The sequence below is a fragment of the Aspergillus glaucus genome (genome assembly GCF_001890805.1).
Source record: "Aspergillus glaucus CBS 516.65 unplaced genomic scaffold ASPGLscaffold_23, whole genome shotgun sequence".
Classification (NCBI taxonomy): domain Eukaryota; kingdom Fungi; phylum Ascomycota; class Eurotiomycetes; order Eurotiales; family Aspergillaceae; genus Aspergillus; species Aspergillus glaucus.
The window spans coordinates 45,844-64,480 of NW_019170475.1; the positions used below are offsets into that span (position 1 = coordinate 45,844).

An 18,637-nucleotide genomic window follows, 5' to 3' on the forward strand; every position below is an offset into this window, starting at 1 on the left:
TCAATCGGGTCCCGTAGCATAACTGGTAGTGTAGTGTGCTCATATCGCTGTGACCTATGGTTTAGTGACACAACCTTCGAGGTTCGAAGCCTCGCGGGTCCGACTTTTTTTTTTTTTTTTTTTTTTTTTTTTTTTTTTTGATATTTTTGTCTGGGATAGGGTATGGTCGGTTATAAGCCTGCGTGTTCAGTGAGCCAGACAGAAGCCAGATACAGATCCTAACATAAAAATATGGTGCTGCACAAACCTTCTCATTAACTCTCCTCTGCTCTAGTAAAAAATAACATATATCTTGGATTGCGGTGACATGCTCTTGAGTACTCCCCATAGTAAATCAACACCATTACATCTACAGAATAGGCTAGCTACCCCATAAACTGAAACTCCAAAATACTCAACGAACTCCCATCCGGCGTAACACACCCCCTAAACACCAACCTCTCCTCAATCTCCCCAAACAACCTCTCAAAATCCCCCACCGACCTCTCCCTCCCCCCCAACAACCCAAACATAGTAACATCCATCTGCCGGATAATCTGCTCCATATACCTGTTTATCTTCTGCTCACCGGCACCAACGCTAGGAACGACGTGGTCAACGATGAGGATCCGTGCACCGGGTTTCAGCGCAGGGAGGAGATTACGGATGATGTCGCGGGCTTTGTCGTCGGGCCAGTCGTGCAGGATGAAGCGGAGAATGTAGACGTCTGCGATTGTCGGCTGGGGGTGGAAGAAGTCATGTTCTTTGAAGGTTATGGAGGGGTTGTACTTTGGTGGGAGGAGGGGGGCGGAGGTTGCGACGACGCGCGACTGGTCTTGGATTGTGGCGGTTATGTGCGGGTAGGTGTTTATTATTGTCATGCAGAGGTGGCCTTCGTTTCCGCCGACCTGCGTTTTGCATTAGAATTTGCGTTGATTGTCGGAGATGTAGGGAGCGGGGAGGGGCTTACATCGACAACAGTCTTGACCTTGGACCAATCAAACCCCCTAACCACATGCTCGCACGCATGGACAGAAACCGTCTCCGTACTCGCCATGGCATTATTAAACCGCATCTCGTCCTCCGGATGTAACGCATGATAATCCCACATCGTCCCGCGCGGCTCCCCGCGCTCTTCCATAGCAACGCTAAGCCCCGTCTTCGTATTATTCCTCCCCGTAGGATCCAATTGCAGCGCCTCGTACATCTTGATCCCGCCGGGAGCTCCCACGATTACATTCCAGAGGGCGCTGTCGCGCATGTTGTGGTCGCGCGCGGTGGCTGCTGAGAGGGCATTGTGGCGGATAAGGCCTGGTTCTGGTTCGGTGAGGAAGCCGGTTGAGATGGCGTAGCGGATTAGGCGGGTTAGGAGGTCGATGTCGATGAAGGTTAGTTGTGAGAGGGTTTGCAGGGAGACGGCGCTACCGATGGGGATGTGCTCCGGGATGCGAAGGCGGAGGAGGGTTGCGATTGTGCCTAGTTCGAAGCCCTGTTTGTCCATGATTAACACACTGTGCTATATACCGGGGGGGTTGAATGGCATACCTTCATGGTGACATGGTCCAAAGTCTCGGACGGCCCGCTCGCGAGCCGGAAAAGAGTCAATGCTGCGGAGAGCAGCTCAAACCGAGCACGAGAGCCCTCTGGACTCAGTAGGGGAAATGAACTCGGAAAGGTCTCATCATCTAGTGGTGGGAGTTCTTTGCTTCCAAGTTCCTCGTCAACCACAGTGGCATTGGACGCAATGATGCTGGCGAGATCTGACAGCGTGTGCTGCTCGGACGGAGACGGAGCGGCCATGATTGATTTTCCTAATTGCTGGATATTCGATAGATCGATGGAGAGAAACAGAATTGAGATGTTATTTGACCGTACTCAACGAGACTATCTGAAACCCCGCCGAGGCTCAAGATGGGCTGTGTCACCGTCGACATGTTGTAGTACGAGGTACATATGGCGTATCAAGGACAAGGAATATGCGAGTGTTACTTTACCCCGAGAGGTAAATCCCTCAAGCAGTTGGAAAGCAAAATGGTGTATGGATTGCCGTAGGAAGTTCCAGACTTGTGCAACTGCCCGGAACAGATCGGAATAGAACGTAGCCCAGACGTGGTTCTCTTTAAAGCTTCGACAAGACTTGTACGTGACTTCCTGACGGGAGAATGTTGGGCGATGGGTGTTTAGAGAGCGCACTATCACATGGCTGTACCATAATCGGCTCTTATTGGTTTAATGGGCGCTGCCGGACTCCGAGAAACGTTGTAGCTTATCCTATAGCTGTCTTTGAAGGGCGTTGATGTCGGCATGGGAGTTGGGTCAATAAAGCACCAAAGCACTTCGAGGTGGCGCTGAAGACACCGTAGACCAAGGCGAATTCCGAATCAACAAAAACGTCTTCTTTCATGTGCCCAACTCATAAAAACGACTCCAAGGGCGACTCAAACTGAAATCCCAGGTCTCCCGGGGTATAATCCGCCAACTTAAACGCCATCTTAATCCCCAACACAGACCCAACCCTCATTAGTGCGTCCCGAATCAGCTGCGCCTGCTCCAGCGTCGCCAATCCACACGCCAGCACATACCACAGCGGCCACAACAGACTATACCCATGAAACGCGCGAATCCTCGGTTTACCCCCATCCAATGGAGTTGGCGCATTCCCTAATGTGTCGATGTCGCCGAGAGAGAAGGGGATGCTGCGACAGACGTCCGCAATCATGTCTTGGATTACTTCGAGGACTGCGTCGTCGTCCGGGAAGGGACCGAGAAAGTGCGCGCGGATGCGGCGCAGTTCGAGCATGAGGCGTTGCAGGACGATGCGGATGGCGCGGTAGAAGTTCCAGATGACTGAAAGAAATAAAATTTGGTAGGTGATTAGTGGTTCGCCGGTAGGACCGTGGACGACAAGCGGGAGCCAATCGTTGGGTAGAGTCTGGCTCCATTCAGAGAGCTCTGAGTCCAGGGCGGTTCCGGTATCAATCCAGGTAAACAATTGCACGGCGTCCACGTTCTCGGGCGTTGCTTGTGCTGAGGTGGCTTCCATGAAGATCTGGCTGACTTTTGACGCTGCTGAAATCAGTCGATGTACGGGGTCTGAGGTATCCAGTCCCTCAACGATCCAATCGGTGCTAAAACGGGGTTTTTCTCCCAGTGCTAGGATCTCAGAGTGTGTATGTGTATAGGCAAAATTAAACAAGTCCCTCCCGCGTTGATACCCAAACTGGCTCGCCCCTCTCAACTTCATCAGTAGTTCAAACCCCGCCCGATGCGAGCTAGAAAGCCCATTCCGCTCTCCAGCAATATCCTCAAACAACGATAAAAGCGCCAGTGTTGCAAGGGATTCGTCTTTGACGGCTTGGGTCCGCGACTCAAGTGCCTGTCGAAGTCCCCGAAGTGCCTTTCCGTAATTGCTTCTTGCCTTCACGGTCAACCAAGGCACTTTGGATTCATTTCCAAGCGCCATACAAGCAGTTGCGTCGACCGCTTGTCGTAGACATAACGACGCAGAGCCTTCGTGTGTTTCTTGTTCGCGACAGTACGCGTACAGGGAGGGGAGAAAGCCTAGATGGCTTACTCCAATCGTTAACCCGCTATTCGTCCCATCGTATGTCGTGTATTGATCGAAAAAATAGCAAATTGCGCGCTCTTCCCATGTGGAATCGGCAATTTTATACAACGAGAGTGATGGTTCCCGTTGGCTGCCCATATCAATGCTGCCGGTGCGAGCAGCCTTTACACTCTGAGACGTCTCCGGAATCTTCCAGGTAATGACTTGGCCCCCAGGCTGAGGCTGAATTTCAGAAGGCGGAGAAGAAGAATTTTTCCTCACCAGTTTCTCAACCTTGTGCGTCTCATTCCGGAAAATTGTGTCTGACCGATATCCCGGACAGGGTTTCCCATACACCGAGCAGTTGCGGCATCCCGGTTGGCCTTCGTCGCACTATGTATCGGTCAGCAAGTCACACAAAATCCAGGGAAGGAACATAATTAGATCTATATAAGCTCTGGCTGTTGCCTTGCATTAAAGCAATGGATCTTACCTTGATCTTCCGTTTGCGACACAAGTGGCATCCCGTGCTCGGCTTTCCCCCATATACCATGTTTCAAACGAATTCTTTATAAATCTCTTCAAGTCTGTGTCTGCCTGCTAGGTTCTATTCCCGATTCCCCGGTCTCATAAACTCAGAACCGTCGACGGGTTCTTAAACGTTGCTCTCTGCTGTATGTCGAGGCGAAAAGCACATCGACATGGTGGACGCAACAGCAGTGGTATGCAGTTGATACCTCCTGGTATTCGCCTTCTGCTTGATGCGATAAAGGCTCTATCAGGAATGTAGCAGATCGACCGCGGCTCATGAGGAACTCCTCGGGATTCGCCCCTAAATCGTGCGGAGATTCGATAGAGTGCTTACTAAGCATTATGGCATCCTTTTTGGGAAAATACAAAATTTATGCCATCACATTCGATTATACGGGGTGCAGTGATGGCTCTATATTCAGTCTATCTGTCTGCTAAATATGGGCGACTAGCCAAGGCTGAACACGACGGCCTGTCTATAATTCTGCTGCTCTTGCAATGCTTGTTCCAGGGTCAACAAGACGCGAGTGGTACGGACATGCAATTCTGGACGAGACTCGTAGTTAGCTTCAACCGGAAAACAACAAGACGGGGGAGAAATACCCTCAATATCCACATCATAACTGACCGGCGCCTCATCGCGATGAATGAGAATCGCAGCCTGTCCCGGTCGTCTCTTTTCCCTCACGCGCATCCTTAGCCCGACATTCTCACCCTGGTCTACCCATAGGATATCAGGATCCGTTCTCTGTGACTGCTCTCTCAGCCATTTTCTAAACAACCAGGCCACACTTTCCTTCACTGTCACCGCACTCAGCAGGCGGTTGCTACCCGGCATGACCTTAACCAGATTTACCATGACACACAGTTGTGAGAAATCCTCTGCGTCTTCGATATGCACTGCTCGCTTGACGGTAAGATCGTCAGGATCGAGGCCGTTCTCGAACGGGACTAATCGAGACCCATTCGTTCTTTCCTCGACCGTGACCTCAGGCCGGAACCGGGAATACAGCGACGTGAGTCTTCCCAGCTTTTGTGCTTCCTCGACATTCTCATATAACGAGCCCTCTCCTTCATGTTTATCGCTCAGACCATCGGTGCCCAGGTATTTGCAGAAGACGTGCGGTTCGGTGAGTTTGGAGGCGGGATGGAAGCACTCGAGGATGAGCTTGTATTCTTTCAGCGAGGCAGCCACTAGCAGTCGGTAATGGAGGATACGGAGGACTAGAGCGCGAAAGCGATGCGAGACTTTTGCCAACGGAAGAACATCGCGGGTGCAAAACGGGGTGAGGATTTGCACAAAGACCTGGACTGTCAATATCTCTTTTTTGGCCAAGAAATATAGAGCATAAATACCTCATTTGGAAGTGAGTAGAGATGAAGCGGCATATTGCTTTGTTATGGATTCCTTCTGTTGAGCGTTGAAACCATATCGACCCCGCGAACTGACGTCAAGCGGGGAGCGGAGTATAGTACAAAATGAGCATTCAAGGAGTAGACTCTCCATTCTCAACATTGAATCGAATTGTTTAACGGGTGGCCATGATCGTATATTTTGGAGACTTTGCACCAAGTTTTCTAACAGCCAGGCCTCGATTATATTTCTCGTGCATCCATCTCGCTGACTGCACAGAGCTCTTATCTCATACATGGATCTATGAAATCCACTACCTACTACACATCATCACAATCCGTCGTCGCTACCAAATCCTTCCACAAATCAAACTCCTCGCGATTCCTCTCAAGAGCCGCACCTATAGCATGCACGGCATCATTCCCCAGCGCCAATCGAGGAGGAAGGCTCCGGCCCTGGCAACGCCCAGTCCCCGTCAATGCCTCAATAATAACTTGCGCCCCCTTAACCGGGTCGCCAGGCTGTCGCTGATTATACTCCTTCAGCACCTCACCAGCCCGCTTCGTCACACTCTCCAACTCTTCAATATGCCCCTCAGCCGGCACCTTATTCCCACCATCACCAACTAAAACATTGGTACGGAAATACCCCGGCTCAATGCATGTCGTCTGGATACCGAACTCAGCCAATTCCCCGCGCAACGCCTCGGTGTAGATGGCGATTGCGGCCTTGCTAGCGCAGTATAGACCTCCGGTTGGAGCGCCGGACCAGCCACCTACTGAGCCTAGGTTTGCGATGACGCCGGATTTTTGGGCGCGCATGCTGGGGAGGACTGCGCGGAGGACACGGAATTGGCTGAAGACGTTGACGTCGAAGTGAGCTTTTACTTCTTCGTCGCTGTTTCTTATTAGCCTCGCATATAGGTGAAAGGGCAAGGGCGATGAATACCTGCACTCCTCAATAGCACCCTCGAGGATATATCCAGCATTGTTGACCAGTATATCAATCCGTCCAACTACGGAAAGGATCTCCTGGACACAAGCCTGAATCTCTTGGTCGCTGGAACTGACTTCTAGTTGTCAGGGGATGATTTTGCCGTTGTCCGTCTCTTTGAGGTCCTCTAACTTGGATGGATTGCGGGTCCCAGCAACCACCGTGTCACCGAAATTCGCAGCGGCTATAGCGATTTGTTTGCCAAAGCCAGAGGAGCAGCCGGTGATGAGCCATACGCGTGCTATGGTGTCTTTCCAACTATATATGAGATAAATAAAGTCAAAAGAGGTGTATCAAACGAGATACAAGAAGAGAGTAAATTGGTTTATATAGCCGCAAGCCCGCATACAACAGACCATTTTCTACCTCTGCATGGTATAGCTCTTTGTACGCACATGCACGGGGATTACCGGATTCAAGCCTAACCCCGTCATATACGAGGTGATCTACCCCATCCTTGGCTTGAAAAAGAAAACATATGAACCTTTTGGTATTCCAAAGAGCAGGTATGTTTCCTCATCTCCTCGAATGTGACGCCCCGGGACCAACGCCGGTAGACGCAATGAAGAGAAGTAAGTATTCATGTTTTTCATAAATATGCCAAGTCAATGAGAAATATATCGACTTCACGTGGTGGTAGTGTAGCGGGGTATTCCGACCCTGACACTGGAGAAATCCCCGCGGCTTGCCGTCTTCACTCGGCTCTATCTCCGGACCCCACTATTATTCCCCGGAGCTCCAGAGTCGCTTCTTTAAAAGCGCTGCCCGTCAAAAATTTCTCCCTCTCTACAATACAAGACAGCATATCACTTTGCCATGGCTGAAAACGTGCTGGACGACATCTCCCACCGCAGATACAACCCTCTGCGGGGTTCCTACATCTTGGTGTCTCCCCACCGAACCAAGAGACCCTGGCAGTAAGCCTACCATTAATCCCCGCGCAACGAGAGAAAACAACTAACACAACGCAGAGGACAGCAGGAGAGCCCCTCCAAGAACACCCTCCCCAACTACGATCCTAGCTGCTACCTGTGCCCCGGCAACAAGCGCGCCCAGGGCGACTCCAACCCCAAGTACGAGAGCACCTTTATCTTCGTGAACGACTACAGCGCCGTCAAGGAGGAGCAGGCACCTTACAACCCGGATGATGCCGGTGGTACGCTAGCCCTCTTTTGCGTCTTTTACTTGATAGCTAACTTGGCAGACCTCGAGTCCATGTTCCTAAGAGCAGAACCGGTTACCGGAAAATGTTACGTCCTTACCTTCTCCGCAGCGCATAACCTCACCCTGGCCGATCTGTCGCCCGCGGAAATCGCCCCCGTCATCGAAGCCTGGACCGAGCTCTACACGTCGCACCTCTCGCCCAAGTCGCCGCTGGCTGCCATCGCCCCGGCCACCACGCTGCCTCCCAACTCGCCTACAACCAACTTGACCAAACCCAAGGAACAATACCGGTATATGCAGATATTTGAGAACAAAGGCGCTGCGATGGGCTGCTCGAACCCACACCCGCACGGACAAGTCTGGACAACCAGCTCGCTGCCGGAAGAACCCGCGATGGAACTGGAGCAGTTGCAGAAGTACCGGCGCGAGCGCGGCGGTAAGCACATGTTGGAGGACTATGCGGCGCTGGAGAGCAAGAAGCAGGAGCGTGTGGTTTTCGAGAACGAAGCGTTCCTGGTGGTGTGTCCGTGGTGGGCGACATGGCCGTTTGAGACTATGATTGTGAGCAAGAAGCATAAGCGTGCGCTGGTGGATCTGGACGTGAACGAGAAAGGCCAGTTGGCTGAGGCTATTGCTGAGATTACCCGGCGGTACGATAACCTGTTCGAGACGAGCTTCCCGTACAGTATGGGTATTCACCAGGCGCCGCTTGATGGTACGGAAGAGGAGGTTGAGGCGTCGTATTTGCATTTGCACTTTTATCCGCCATTGCTGCGGAGTGCTACCGTGCGGAAGTTCTTGGTCGGGTAAGTTCCTTTCACCGTTTGCTGAAACCTTTTGTGGGATATATGCTGACTGTGCAGATATGAAATGATGGGCGAGCCGCAACGGGATATTACTCCCGAGCAAGCCGCTGCCAGGTTACGGAATTGCGGAGGAGAGCTGTACAGGAGGAAGCTGGATAGTTGAACTCGATAGGATAAACAAATATCAGTTAACACCAATGGGTATTATATCCTCCTCTTCTCAGTCATCGTGGACCACGATTAAGCAGCAAGATACCCCTCCCTCTGCGTCAACATCCACACCAAACTCGAACTGGCCACAATCAACGGCGCAACAAACCTCCCCCTAAGCTCCGCACTCCCAAACCCCAACCACTCCCCCACAAAATGCATCAGCGCAATCCCAAAGCTCCACGCCGCCAGATCGTAAGCCACCGGCGTCGTAATGTTGTACGCCGCGTATCCGCGGACAATCGAGGAGAGGAAGGTCCAGGTGCCGAAGGTGCGGGAGGCGAGGGCGTTGGTGTGGGATTGGCCAGAGGGGGTTTTGGCGTTGTAGAGCTGGGCTGCGTAGGAGGGGGAGCGGTAGGCTTGGAGGCTGTTTGCGGTTGAGATTACGGAGACCTGGTTTCGTTAGTGGTGAGGTGGTTGTTTATGGCCGGGTCGTGGTGGAATAGCGTACGAGGAATAGCCACTTGGGCAGGAGGCCCTCGAAGGGGGGGAGGTAAGAGAGGAGGTCGGCCATGTTGGTTGAGAAGTGTTTCAGTTGAATGAGTACAGAGTACCCTGAGAACACAGTATGGTTAGTGCAGCACCTTGAGGACAAGCTCCCCGTAAGCCGAGGTGACATGGCACGTGCGCCAATCCCCCAACATTTTGGCGTCGGCTCAACTTTTCTGCCACGACTCCTCTCTGTCTACTAAACATCCCCCATCTCAATTGTTCACAAACAGACAATGGAGTTCCTGTCCAAATACTCGGACTGTCTGTCCAACTGGCAGTTCAGTGTGGCCCCTGGCCCGCAGGCTGTGGCTGCGCTTGGGCTGCTGTCTACCGGTGCTTTCTACATTGTCTGGAAGGCGTTGACGTTTATTCGCGTTATTCTTAGTCTTTTTGTGCTTCCTGGAAAGCCGGTATGTTATTCACCGCCAATTGGATATTTAAAGGCATCGTGACTGATGGTTAACTCGACTGCAGCTCCGCTCGTTCGGTCCCCAAGGCAGCTGGGCCGTGATCACCGGAGCATCCGATGGCCTAGGAAAAGAATTCGCACTCCAACTCGCCCGTTCCGGCTTCAACATCCTCCTCGTCTCCCGCACTGCCTCGAAACTAGCCACCCTGGAAGATGAAATCAAAGCCAAGAACCCCTCCGTACAAACCAAGAGCGTGTCAATGGACTACGCCCGGAACAACGACGCCGACTTCGAGAACCTCAAGGCCGCCATCGACGAACTCGACGTCGCTGTCCTGATCAACAATGTCGGAAAGTCCCACAGTATCCCCGTCCCCTTCGCTCTCACCCCGGAGGATGAAATGAACGACATCATCACCATCAACTGCACAGGCACCCTGCGCACCACGCAACTCGTCGTCCCGGGAATGGCCCAGCGCAAGCGCGGCTTGGTCCTGACCATGGGCTCCTTCGGCGGTCTCCTCCCCACCCCTCTCCTGGCAACGTACTCTGGCAGCAAGGCCTTCCTGCAGCAGTGGTCGACCGCTCTGGGCGCGGAACTGGAACAGCACGGTATCACGGTGGAACTCGTGCAGGCGTATCTGATCACATCGGCCATGTCGAAGGTGCGCAAGACCAGCGCGACGATCCCGGACCCCCGTGCGTTTGTCAAGTCTGTCCTGGGTAAGATTGGACGGAATGGTGGATCGCCGGGGTATGCGTATAGCTCGTCGCCGTACTGGAGTCATGGGTTGATGGCGTGGTTTTTGACCTGCGTTGCAGGCGTTATGAATAAGACTGTGCTTGGGCAGAATAAGGGCATGCATGAGTCGATTCGGACGCGGGCGTTGCGCAAGGCGGAGCGCGAGAAGGGGAAGAAGGCTACTTAGGTGTGGGCAGGTGCAGGTGCCATATGGTACTAGTACATGTGATGAGTGGAAGTTACGACAATGACCGATTAATAGGTTAGAATGGTTGAATGTATTCTAGCTAATATGTGACGTTACTCTACCAATAAATGCCAGACATTGATGAAGCAACAATTCAACCACAGTAATTGGAAAGAGATGGATCCATGACACTCAGTGATTGACCATGAGATGATGGTACTACAAATCCCCCACCCAACAAGCCAAGTAAGACGGGTATACATATATAAGAGGAATCAAGAGGAGTCAAGGACATCACACTAAGTGAATACCATCCATAAAATGCTTCCTGTCATTGGAGTGGTTCCGTGTCTGCCACATAGCTAGAGTGAATACACTGCTGTAGTAAGGAAATCTCTCATCTCTCACAGGGAGTCCACCCATCCAGTGCTATTTCATCCATGAGAGGTTATAAGCCCTCGTCTCTGCCATAAGAACATCATAAGAACCAAATCCTTACGTTTACAACATTTTCAACATGTTCTACAAAGCATTCTACAATTTACAGTGCTTCTTTCCATATTATCTCCACAGAGATTCAGGTGGAAGTACTCGGTAGAATAGCATACTGCAGAAACCACGGTCACGCGCGGACCCAATGTTAAATGGCAACCTGACGCATTTAAAGAGATGCACTGCGCGCCAACAAGTTTTCTGAATTGACATTGTTGTTGCTTGTGTCGTTGTCCGTTGAGGGATAGTCGAGTGGTGGGTTGGTTGTATGTAAGTATATACATTCCAGCCCCGCTTGCATTAACTGAACGAAATCAGAAGTTTGAGACTGCAAAGTTGCAGGGACCATTGCTGTTGTCAGGGAGCTGTCAAACATGTTCACCTCTTCTCCTTCGGGTATCATGTTTGTACCTTGAACCGGGGTTGCCTGAGGTGTGCTGGAAATCTCTACCTGCGCCGAGGCTGCTCCTGCTTGGTCTCTGTAATCTGCATGTGATGGAGGATTGGTTCCTGTCATGTCTGTGTCTTCGCAAAAATCAGGGAAAAAAGCGAGAAACATATCTCTCTTCACAGCGAAACTTGTTAGACTATGCCGTCGAGAGTCATTTGGGAAACAGTATACATTGTGAAAGAACAGATACTTCTGATCTGAGAAGAATGTCTCAATGTCTGTCATCCCGCACCGCTTTTGGAGTGACCAATCGTCCTCTATGTCGAGGGAAAGGGAAGGAACTGGTGCCTCAACTCTATGCTCCTTGATTTGTGAAAGCACATTTGCGACATAGCTGCTACACTCAGCCGGGATGGACGGGTTATACTCAAAGAGTCCAGGGGGGCGAAGGCGAGTTAGGAAGGTATGGACAGCTGTGAATTCTGGCGGGTGATGTGTTGGCCTGGAGAGATTATGGCCCGGCAGAACAAAGCCAAGCGAAAGGGCGAATTTCTTGAAGCGGTTCCACAGTTCCTGGGGGTCATGCGGTTTTCTTGGCTTGGTGTAGCGGCTGTGGCCAAGGGGTCGTGCCTCTGATACGCCATAAAAATGGCGCATGGCAAAGAGGAATATCTGACGATAAGCAGACCAAAATCCGTACTTCTGATTTCCGTGCTCGCGCTCTTCAAAGCTATTTTCAGAAATCTGAATTGGAAACCTTTGGTCTCGAGGAGTCACATAGTATCGTCGCATTGTTTGTCTGATAGTTCCCTTGAAATTACACGACAATAAATTTTTCACCACATGTACCATGGGTCGGAGATATTTTGTATTCTCCAGGAAGAGCTTTAAGGAAGATATGACTGTTGGATAATCCAATGCAGCCCGTTGTAGCTGTAAACGAACGTGAGGGTCCGTCGTACGGGAGAATGCTAGGTTCTGATCGAAAATGTAATTGATATGCCAGCGGTCTGCTTCTGATAAATAAGGGCATCGTCCTTCCATAAGCTCAACAGTCTCAGGGTCCAGCAAATCAGACTGCTGGCACGTAAGGAGGGTCCATGCGGAATAGACGTGACTGAGGTATTCCGCGAGTTCCTAGGTCCGTTAGTACTATGGAGACTTCTATGGGGGCTATGAGTATTCAAACCTCAGGACATTGCAGACTTAGGAGATGGGTTCCCATAAGCCAGGGGGGGCATAATGCTGGAAATAGAAGGAGCGCATCCAAATTTTCACGGAAACTGCGGTGGTTGTCCACCTTGGGTTGATAGATCTGCTTAAAGTCGCGACATTTTGTTGGTGTCCATCTTGCTAGCCATTCGCCCGCAGGGTCGGTCTCCCCCCGTTTCTGGTAATATCGAACATTACGATATATATCTCCGTCACTGAACTCCTGGGAAATGCATTCCGCTTCACGCAGTTTTCTGCGGGCATCAGTAGTCAACTTTGTGGAGTCATATAGGATGAGATTCCACCACAGCTCATCTGGGCTGAGCCATATTGTTGCTGCTGCAAGCCGATGCTGCCCCTGGAAACAGCGCACTGTGCAGCCCGACTGCAACTTCAATTCTGTTGGGTTTTCTCTGGTCAAACGTTCCACTGAACTTATGGTCATCAATTGCTGAAGTTCGGACGGCGACACCTCTGCAGTTATCCAAGTCAACGGGTCAGAGCGACGGCATCCCTCATTGTTGAAGCGATGGAGAAGGCGTCGAATATTTCCTTGATTAAGGGATCGAGCTCCGCACACATCTAAACTTTCGAAAAGTAACTGGTCAAGTTGGTAAACTTTTACAGTGCCAATCAGGGCCGCATCCAACTGCTGCGCAATTTCAAGGTCCTTAGCCGCCATGACGAAAAGTTTGAAGATAACTGAATGTTCTAACTTGAGAGCATAGGAAAACCATTGCCCTTTGTACCCGCTTATGCGCACCCTGCGTTGGGCCATGATAAAGACTCATGCAGAAATTGTGGCCCTTACTCTTGGAAGGTGAGGTAGATTTCCTCAGTAGAGATGGTTTTCTTTGCCTTTTTTTTGGCTCCTTATGGGCTACAGTGTGCCTTACTATTGGTGTGAGTACATAATTTGGGGAGGATTGTTCAGACCAAACACACCCCCCCCCCCCCCCCAAAAAAAAAAGATACCTTTAACAAACATGATTAGCCACTCGAAGTCATAGCCTGCGAAGTCGCTTTTGACCCCAGATATCATTACTGGACACATCACATGGCGGCTGCATCATAAGTCTTCGAGCGCCACGACCATGGTTTTCGGGTAATTGCTACAAATTCCAATAGCCACCAGTCTGCGAATTATAGCTCTGGTGACTATAAATAAAAGTCAGCGTCTACTAAAACATATGATAGAGAACACTTTAGCTGAATGGGGAAAGGAGATACTTTATCTTGTAAAGACCAAAGCTTAGTGCCTTCGGCTTCGTAGTATCTACCATTAAAATCCAAGGATTCTGAACTTAAATCACCGGCGGCAATACCCTGAGTCCTTTTAAAAAATGTGGCTTGGCATGAATATATGTACTCGTTGATTGCTAAGGGCACCAAAGCGATATCTGCCTGGGAGTCCATTTCTATATCACCTTTACAACCTGCAGAACCAACAAAAAATGGCCACTCTTATGCGAGGAAATGCCGGGCCTTATGAGATAATTGACTGGGTTGAACAGTCAAAAGTAGCTATTGGTAAGGATTGTCATCTCCCAATTTCACAACATTGCTACTTATTGACGGAATAGCCTGCCATACTCTCACCCGTGAAGAAGTCTGTCTTAAGATCAAAGATTCGTCCTCGGAATTGGTCATCGAGGCCTGCACTTTGAGAGGCCTTGCAGGAGGGGTTGGATTTCCTTCACTGCACTGGTTTGGAATGGTCAATGACCATGATATACTTGCCATCGATCGCTGTGGTCCAAGCCTTGAGCATGTTTTCAACCAGCTGGGACGTCAATTTTCCTCAAGGTACCTCTATTTATTGGCGGACCAGCTCCTCTCACGCTTAGAGTTCGCCTACTCCAGGTTCATTGTACATGGAGACCTGAATCCACACTCTGTTACTCTTAGTTATTTTCCTTGGCAGTTCCAGCAGATCGTCCCGAGTTGCCCAATATCTGCTGCAAGACCAGGATACTCGGCTCATGACGACCTCCTAGCATTGGGTGATTTAATCTACTATTTTTCTAGTGGTACGGCTTCTTGGGGCGAGTTTCACCGAGATCAGTATAATGGGAAGTTTGCAAAGAAGCCAGCCATTTTTGATGGATATACAGATGCTGTTTTCTCAGCAGACCCTCCGAACTATTCAGCTCTTCGAAGAATATTCTGCGATGCTCACCAATACATGGATTGTTCAATACCAATTTCTTACTCTGGCGAGGCACTAGAATTGGAATCAGAAACAAGCGCAATTTTGAGGTCAAGTACAGAGCGACTTTTCGAAGTTCTGGGGTCCAAGATCTCTGAAGTTGGACGCAAAACCGGGGATCCATCTGCTGCTTGGTCACAAAACCGAGGAATAAGCCTGCTTCAAACCCTCCCTAACATCCTGCAAATATATACGGAGCTTTTATTTCGACATTGCCCATCTCATTTGAGGGAATGCTCTCTTTTTCGCCCATATCATCTACCAAATCGCCTTTGGTTAGACCTCCTTTGGTATGTGGGCAACGTGCGCAGCGCACCTGCTCCCTTCCAAAAAGCTGTTGTTGGCACCATCTATAGATATATATACCATCCTACTGGAAGTAATTCCTTTTGAGAAAATATACTGGGTGGGATATCTTGCTGTTTTAGCACGTTTATCCAAGGAGATGGAGGTTGGCTTTCAAAGGAGAATTTGGGAACAGACAAAACTATATTGGGAAAACCAGGTCAAGCAAGTTAAAGCAGAAGGTATCACAAATATGGCCAACCCTCATTGAATATAGGGATCATTAGCATTTTTGTTTTTGTTGGTGCGATTTATATTTCTGCCTTCATTAGTTGTTCTTCTGGTGTCTCAAGGACTTCCTTAAACCCTTAAAGCTATAATTTGAACAAAATAGTTAGATGAATTGGAAGTAAATTAGTTAAGTATTACTCTTACTACCAAAGCATGCTATTCTCTGGTCGACTGGTACCAGGTAGCTGGTTGAGAACTTTACACCGCCAGGTTCAGTCATACTTGTACTTGGTGTGACATGAAACTATTATCTGAATTGTACAGTCATTGGCTCCATAACTAGCCAAAAATATGACCATAATATGGAACATTTGGTGCAGTTTTGAATTGAATAACACTAAAAAACCAAAAGTGTGGCCCATTGCCCTTGCCACAGTTTCAGATGGCCATAAAAATTGCAGGGGGTCACAGTTATAAAAAGCCCATCACCTTGCTGCTTGCCATGATTAATTTATAATTAACTAAAATATTTCTGAAATCTTGCAACCATGCTCGTAAAAACACTTTTACTGTTTTGCTACGTGCTTCAGGCACAGTCGGGTACCGTTAGGTGAGAACTATCTTTTAATACCGGAAATGTTGAAGGGCTAAATCAAGAAAAGTTTTGATAGCACGGTCTCCCTGGACCTCTACAAACCCGATCGTCAGTTTACCCACCATGTCGCCGTGGGTAGTCAGGGCTCACCTACATTTGTGCCTCAACGATTGAATGCCAACATCGGTGATCAGATTGTTTTCGAGTTCCACGGGTTGAACCATACTTTTAACACAATCTACCCTGGAAAGGCCGTGTGCCCCACTTCAGCAGTTTGACACCGGTTTTAATCAGTTCAACCCACACAGCCGGGATAAACTTGTCACTATTATTACAGTTAATTCACTTGAGCCTCAGTGGTTTTTCTGTCGGCAGAATATACCCGCCTCTCATTGTCATATGGGCATGGTGTTCGCTATTAACCCAGGAGATCAAATGGATATGTTCATCCGGAACGTGCGAAGAGAAAGCACTGGTGATACAAGCAGTATCGCCAGTATGGGCTCTAGGAATGTCAGGTCCTCCAAGCCTGTCCTTCGCAGCACCAGCAGCAGTCAATCCAGATTGATCAGTCCTATGATTTCCCCGACGGATACCAGATTCACTAGTGTCTCAGGATCCATTCCAAACAGGCCTGTTGCTTCTACTGATGTTGTATCTGCCAATCCTACAAGTTTGTTTAGTCCAGTCCAGCATTCCAGCTTCAGCAAAAGTGCGCAAAACCTTCATTTTGTCACCCCCATTAGTTTACCCTCCATGGATCATGTCACTGTGACTCAAACAGAGACGCAGAACTGTCCACTTCCTTCTGTTGTGGAAAGGTTCAGTGCGGGTCACAGTCCAATGCCCTCAAAAAACTATGCATCTTTCCGGCGTACCGTCTCCAGATCCAGCATGACATCAGAAGGAACTAGTTCTGCAATTGTTCCAAACTTCATTGCTCCGGCTTTTTGCATCTTGTTGATTGCAGCTTTCCTCTGATTCTATTTCCTTTCTTTTCTCGTTTCTTGAAGGATATTTCATATGAATTGTATCTACGATTAGCTGGCTAATCAATTATTTAAGGCTCACTCGCCGTAAAGTTCAATATAATCTACAATCCCTTGTAATGGTAATTCCATGTTTCGTAGAGTGTGTCTGGAGATGTTAAACGCCACAAAAGGAAACATATTACATGGTCTTAGGTCGCGGCTTTAGAGAAGCGCAAAAGAAATATATATAAGTGTTCTTAAGAGGATGGCGTCGAGACTAAAAAGGGTGCGGGGTTAAGCGCTAGGCCGTACTATAAAGGCGTAGATTAATGCTGAAGCTAGAGTATTTCAGGTGGTATATGAGGCACCTTAAGTAAGGGCGAACATCTACTCTACTAGAAAATGCATAAACTTAGATATCATTGGCACCTCTTAGTTTATGTCACCACCATCACCCTCGCTGTATATGCTTAGAACCCTTCAAAACATATAGCACAATATAGATAGGTAAAATAGCTGCATGGGACTCTCTAATTGACAATTCGAACCAAGGAATAATGACCAATTCCCCTCTCCTAGGGCTTCAAATCCCAAGCCCAAAGTCGCAGTCGCTCCTCACCCTTAAGCAGGGAAACACTCAAACTGAACCATACAAGCATTTTGGAACCCAGTTCCAATACCATACCATTCAGTATCAACGTCGTCGGGGTCCTCGCCCTCAATATGAGTAGCTGCTCCAGAAGCGCCATGGCATTCTCTAAATTACATATTGTGTTAGCACAGGTGACCAACTCTAGAAATCTATCAAAGGGCGAAAGGTAGTTTTTTAAATTCACATACTTAATCTTGCCGGGAGCCGCGCAGCTAGCGCCCCATGAGAAATCATCTTTCATGCCCATAGCTCCGGCAGTCGCAGTATACAGATCAGTGCAGAGACCTGTACCCCACTCTGGAGTCTCGACCAGGTAGATCTCGTCTCCATTTTCATTGTAGATTTGGAGACTGTCGAATGTACTTCCGGGGCTCGGTCTTGGGCCGCCGCCTACATTCACGAAGTGCGATCCGACCGCGAGACACCATTCGGCCATGGCGGCTGGGAGGGAGGCTGCGAGGAAAGAAGCAGGGACGAGCTTGGAGAAGTGCATATTGTATTGATAGGTTGATGGAAGTAAATTGAATGAGTTGAATAAATTGGATGGTGATGATAAAAAAATCAACAGGAAGGGAAGGCCTTTAAATAGGTTTCTGTCAACCCTTCAAGGCTCACGTCAGTGTACTCGAGTTTCCTTACTTAGTATATGTATACAAGTGTCGCCAAGCGAAGAGCGGCCATGATGCCTTCTTGGCCTTTATCCACCGACACCGGAGGGCTTGGCAGTATCCATGCCTCAGTGATTGTTCCTGAGCATATTATTTGATATAGGGTCTTGGGGAAGTATTCTTTAGGAAATATCTCTTTCAGCTTCCTTCTGCGAAGTGGGCCCTTGAAGGATTTCTCTGGGGCTGAAGGCTCGGCACTGACGACTGAGGCTACAAAGCTCAGGCATGAGAGGGGCTTAAGCAGGCAGAATCGAAGTGTCAATCTCTCTAAAACTGCTTCCATCGACTAAAAGTAGAATGATAACCGCAACTCTAATCCTATATAAGGAACTCGCATCGCCACGCTCGACCAACATCCTGTGCCAAGTTGGCCCCCAACATTGGTGTCGATTGCACATCATTACCAGTCAAGTAGCCGAGCAGTAGTCGGCGGGTGTTTTTCCCGCAGATTTAGCCTCCATATCCAACTGTCAACGCACTGGACAATATGTACAATAAGTCAGAGTCCACATGGTGA

At 49.3% G+C, this 18,637-nt stretch overlaps 11 protein-coding genes and 1 non-coding gene across 12 annotated transcripts; 5 read left to right on the forward strand and 7 right to left on the reverse strand.

The window, feature by feature from the left end:
• The first annotated feature begins 7 nt into the window (after positions 1-7).
• ASPGLDRAFT_t146 lies at positions 8-102 on the forward strand. The gene has a single exon. It is a non-coding gene; the product is annotated as a tRNA-Met (tRNA).
• Positions 103-319: 217 nt separating this feature from the next.
• On the reverse strand, positions 320-2,085 carry ASPGLDRAFT_843730 (uncharacterized protein). Its single transcript, XM_022550272.1, has 3 exons — positions 1,525-2,085; positions 950-1,468; positions 320-887 (listed from the first exon to the last, which is right to left on the reverse strand). Exons 1-3 carry the CDS (start codon positions 1,777-1,779, stop codon positions 366-368), a joined length of 1,296 nt encoding a protein of 431 aa, XP_022397169.1. The 5' UTR covers positions 1,780-2,085; the 3' UTR covers positions 320-365.
• A 307-nt stretch (positions 2,086-2,392) lies between these two features.
• Positions 2,393-4,079, reverse strand: ASPGLDRAFT_69282 (putative C6 transcription factor; the record flags this gene model as incomplete). Its single annotated transcript, XM_022549349.1, has 2 exons — positions 2,393-3,919; positions 4,020-4,079. 2 exons carry the CDS (start codon positions 4,077-4,079, stop codon positions 2,393-2,395), a joined length of 1,587 nt encoding a protein of 528 aa, XP_022397170.1.
• Positions 4,080-4,505: 426 nt separating this feature from the next.
• Positions 4,506-5,446, reverse strand: ASPGLDRAFT_69283 (F-box protein; the record flags this gene model as incomplete). Its single annotated transcript, XM_022549350.1, has 3 exons — positions 4,506-4,603; positions 4,661-5,363; positions 5,414-5,446. The coding sequence occupies 3 exons, from the start codon at positions 5,444-5,446 to the stop codon at positions 4,506-4,508; spliced, it is 834 nt and encodes a 277-aa protein (XP_022397171.1).
• Positions 5,447-5,574: 128 nt separating this feature from the next.
• ASPGLDRAFT_843684 (uncharacterized protein) lies at positions 5,575-6,690 on the reverse strand. Its single transcript, XM_022550271.1, has 2 exons — positions 6,360-6,690; positions 5,575-6,308 (listed from the first exon to the last, which is right to left on the reverse strand). Exon 2 carries the CDS (start codon positions 6,230-6,232, stop codon positions 5,732-5,734), a length of 501 nt encoding a protein of 166 aa, XP_022397172.1. The 5' UTR covers positions 6,233-6,308; positions 6,360-6,690; the 3' UTR covers positions 5,575-5,731.
• Positions 6,691-6,949: 259 nt separating this feature from the next.
• Positions 6,950-8,639, forward strand: ASPGLDRAFT_843473 (UDP-glucose:hexose-1-phosphate uridylyltransferase). The gene is made up of 4 exons (XM_022550265.1): positions 6,950-7,321; positions 7,376-7,560; positions 7,609-8,374; positions 8,432-8,639. The coding sequence occupies exons 1-4, from the start codon at positions 7,221-7,223 to the stop codon at positions 8,535-8,537; spliced, it is 1,158 nt and encodes a 385-aa protein (XP_022397173.1). The 5' UTR covers positions 6,950-7,220; the 3' UTR covers positions 8,538-8,639.
• Positions 8,615-9,098, reverse strand: ASPGLDRAFT_69286 (Erg28 family protein; the record flags this gene model as incomplete). Its single annotated transcript, XM_022549351.1, has 2 exons — positions 8,615-8,977; positions 9,036-9,098. 2 exons carry the CDS (start codon positions 9,096-9,098, stop codon positions 8,615-8,617), a joined length of 426 nt encoding a protein of 141 aa, XP_022397174.1.
• A 211-nt stretch (positions 9,099-9,309) lies between these two features.
• ASPGLDRAFT_134521 (ketoreductase) lies at positions 9,310-10,414 on the forward strand (the record flags this gene model as incomplete). The annotated part of the gene is made up of 2 exons (XM_022541301.1): positions 9,310-9,486; positions 9,551-10,414. 2 exons carry the CDS (start codon positions 9,310-9,312, stop codon positions 10,412-10,414), a joined length of 1,041 nt encoding a protein of 346 aa, XP_022397175.1.
• A 661-nt stretch (positions 10,415-11,075) lies between these two features.
• On the reverse strand, positions 11,076-13,191 carry ASPGLDRAFT_38851 (uncharacterized protein; the record flags this gene model as incomplete). Its single annotated transcript, XM_022544992.1, has 2 exons — positions 11,076-12,434; positions 12,487-13,191. The coding sequence occupies 2 exons, from the start codon at positions 13,189-13,191 to the stop codon at positions 11,076-11,078; spliced, it is 2,064 nt and encodes a 687-aa protein (XP_022397176.1).
• Positions 13,192-14,160: 969 nt separating this feature from the next.
• Positions 14,161-15,111, forward strand: ASPGLDRAFT_134585 (casein kinase family protein; the record flags this gene model as incomplete). Its single annotated transcript, XM_022541308.1, has 1 exon — positions 14,161-15,111. A coding segment is annotated over one exon (951 nt), but the record flags the coding sequence as incomplete, so codon positions are not given.
• Positions 15,112-15,921: 810 nt separating this feature from the next.
• ASPGLDRAFT_51308 (uncharacterized protein) lies at positions 15,922-16,907 on the forward strand. Its single transcript, XM_022547502.1, has one exon. The coding sequence runs from the start codon at positions 16,229-16,231 to the stop codon at positions 16,808-16,810; it is 582 nt and encodes a 193-aa protein (XP_022397178.1). The 5' UTR covers positions 15,922-16,228; the 3' UTR covers positions 16,811-16,907.
• Positions 16,908-17,221: 314 nt separating this feature from the next.
• ASPGLDRAFT_84988 (uncharacterized protein) lies at positions 17,222-18,044 on the reverse strand. The gene is made up of 2 exons (XM_022550305.1): positions 17,641-18,044; positions 17,222-17,557 (listed from the first exon to the last, which is right to left on the reverse strand). Exons 1-2 carry the CDS (start codon positions 17,943-17,945, stop codon positions 17,422-17,424), a joined length of 441 nt encoding a protein of 146 aa, XP_022397179.1. The 5' UTR covers positions 17,946-18,044; the 3' UTR covers positions 17,222-17,421.
• Positions 18,045-18,637: the final 593 nt, after the last annotated feature.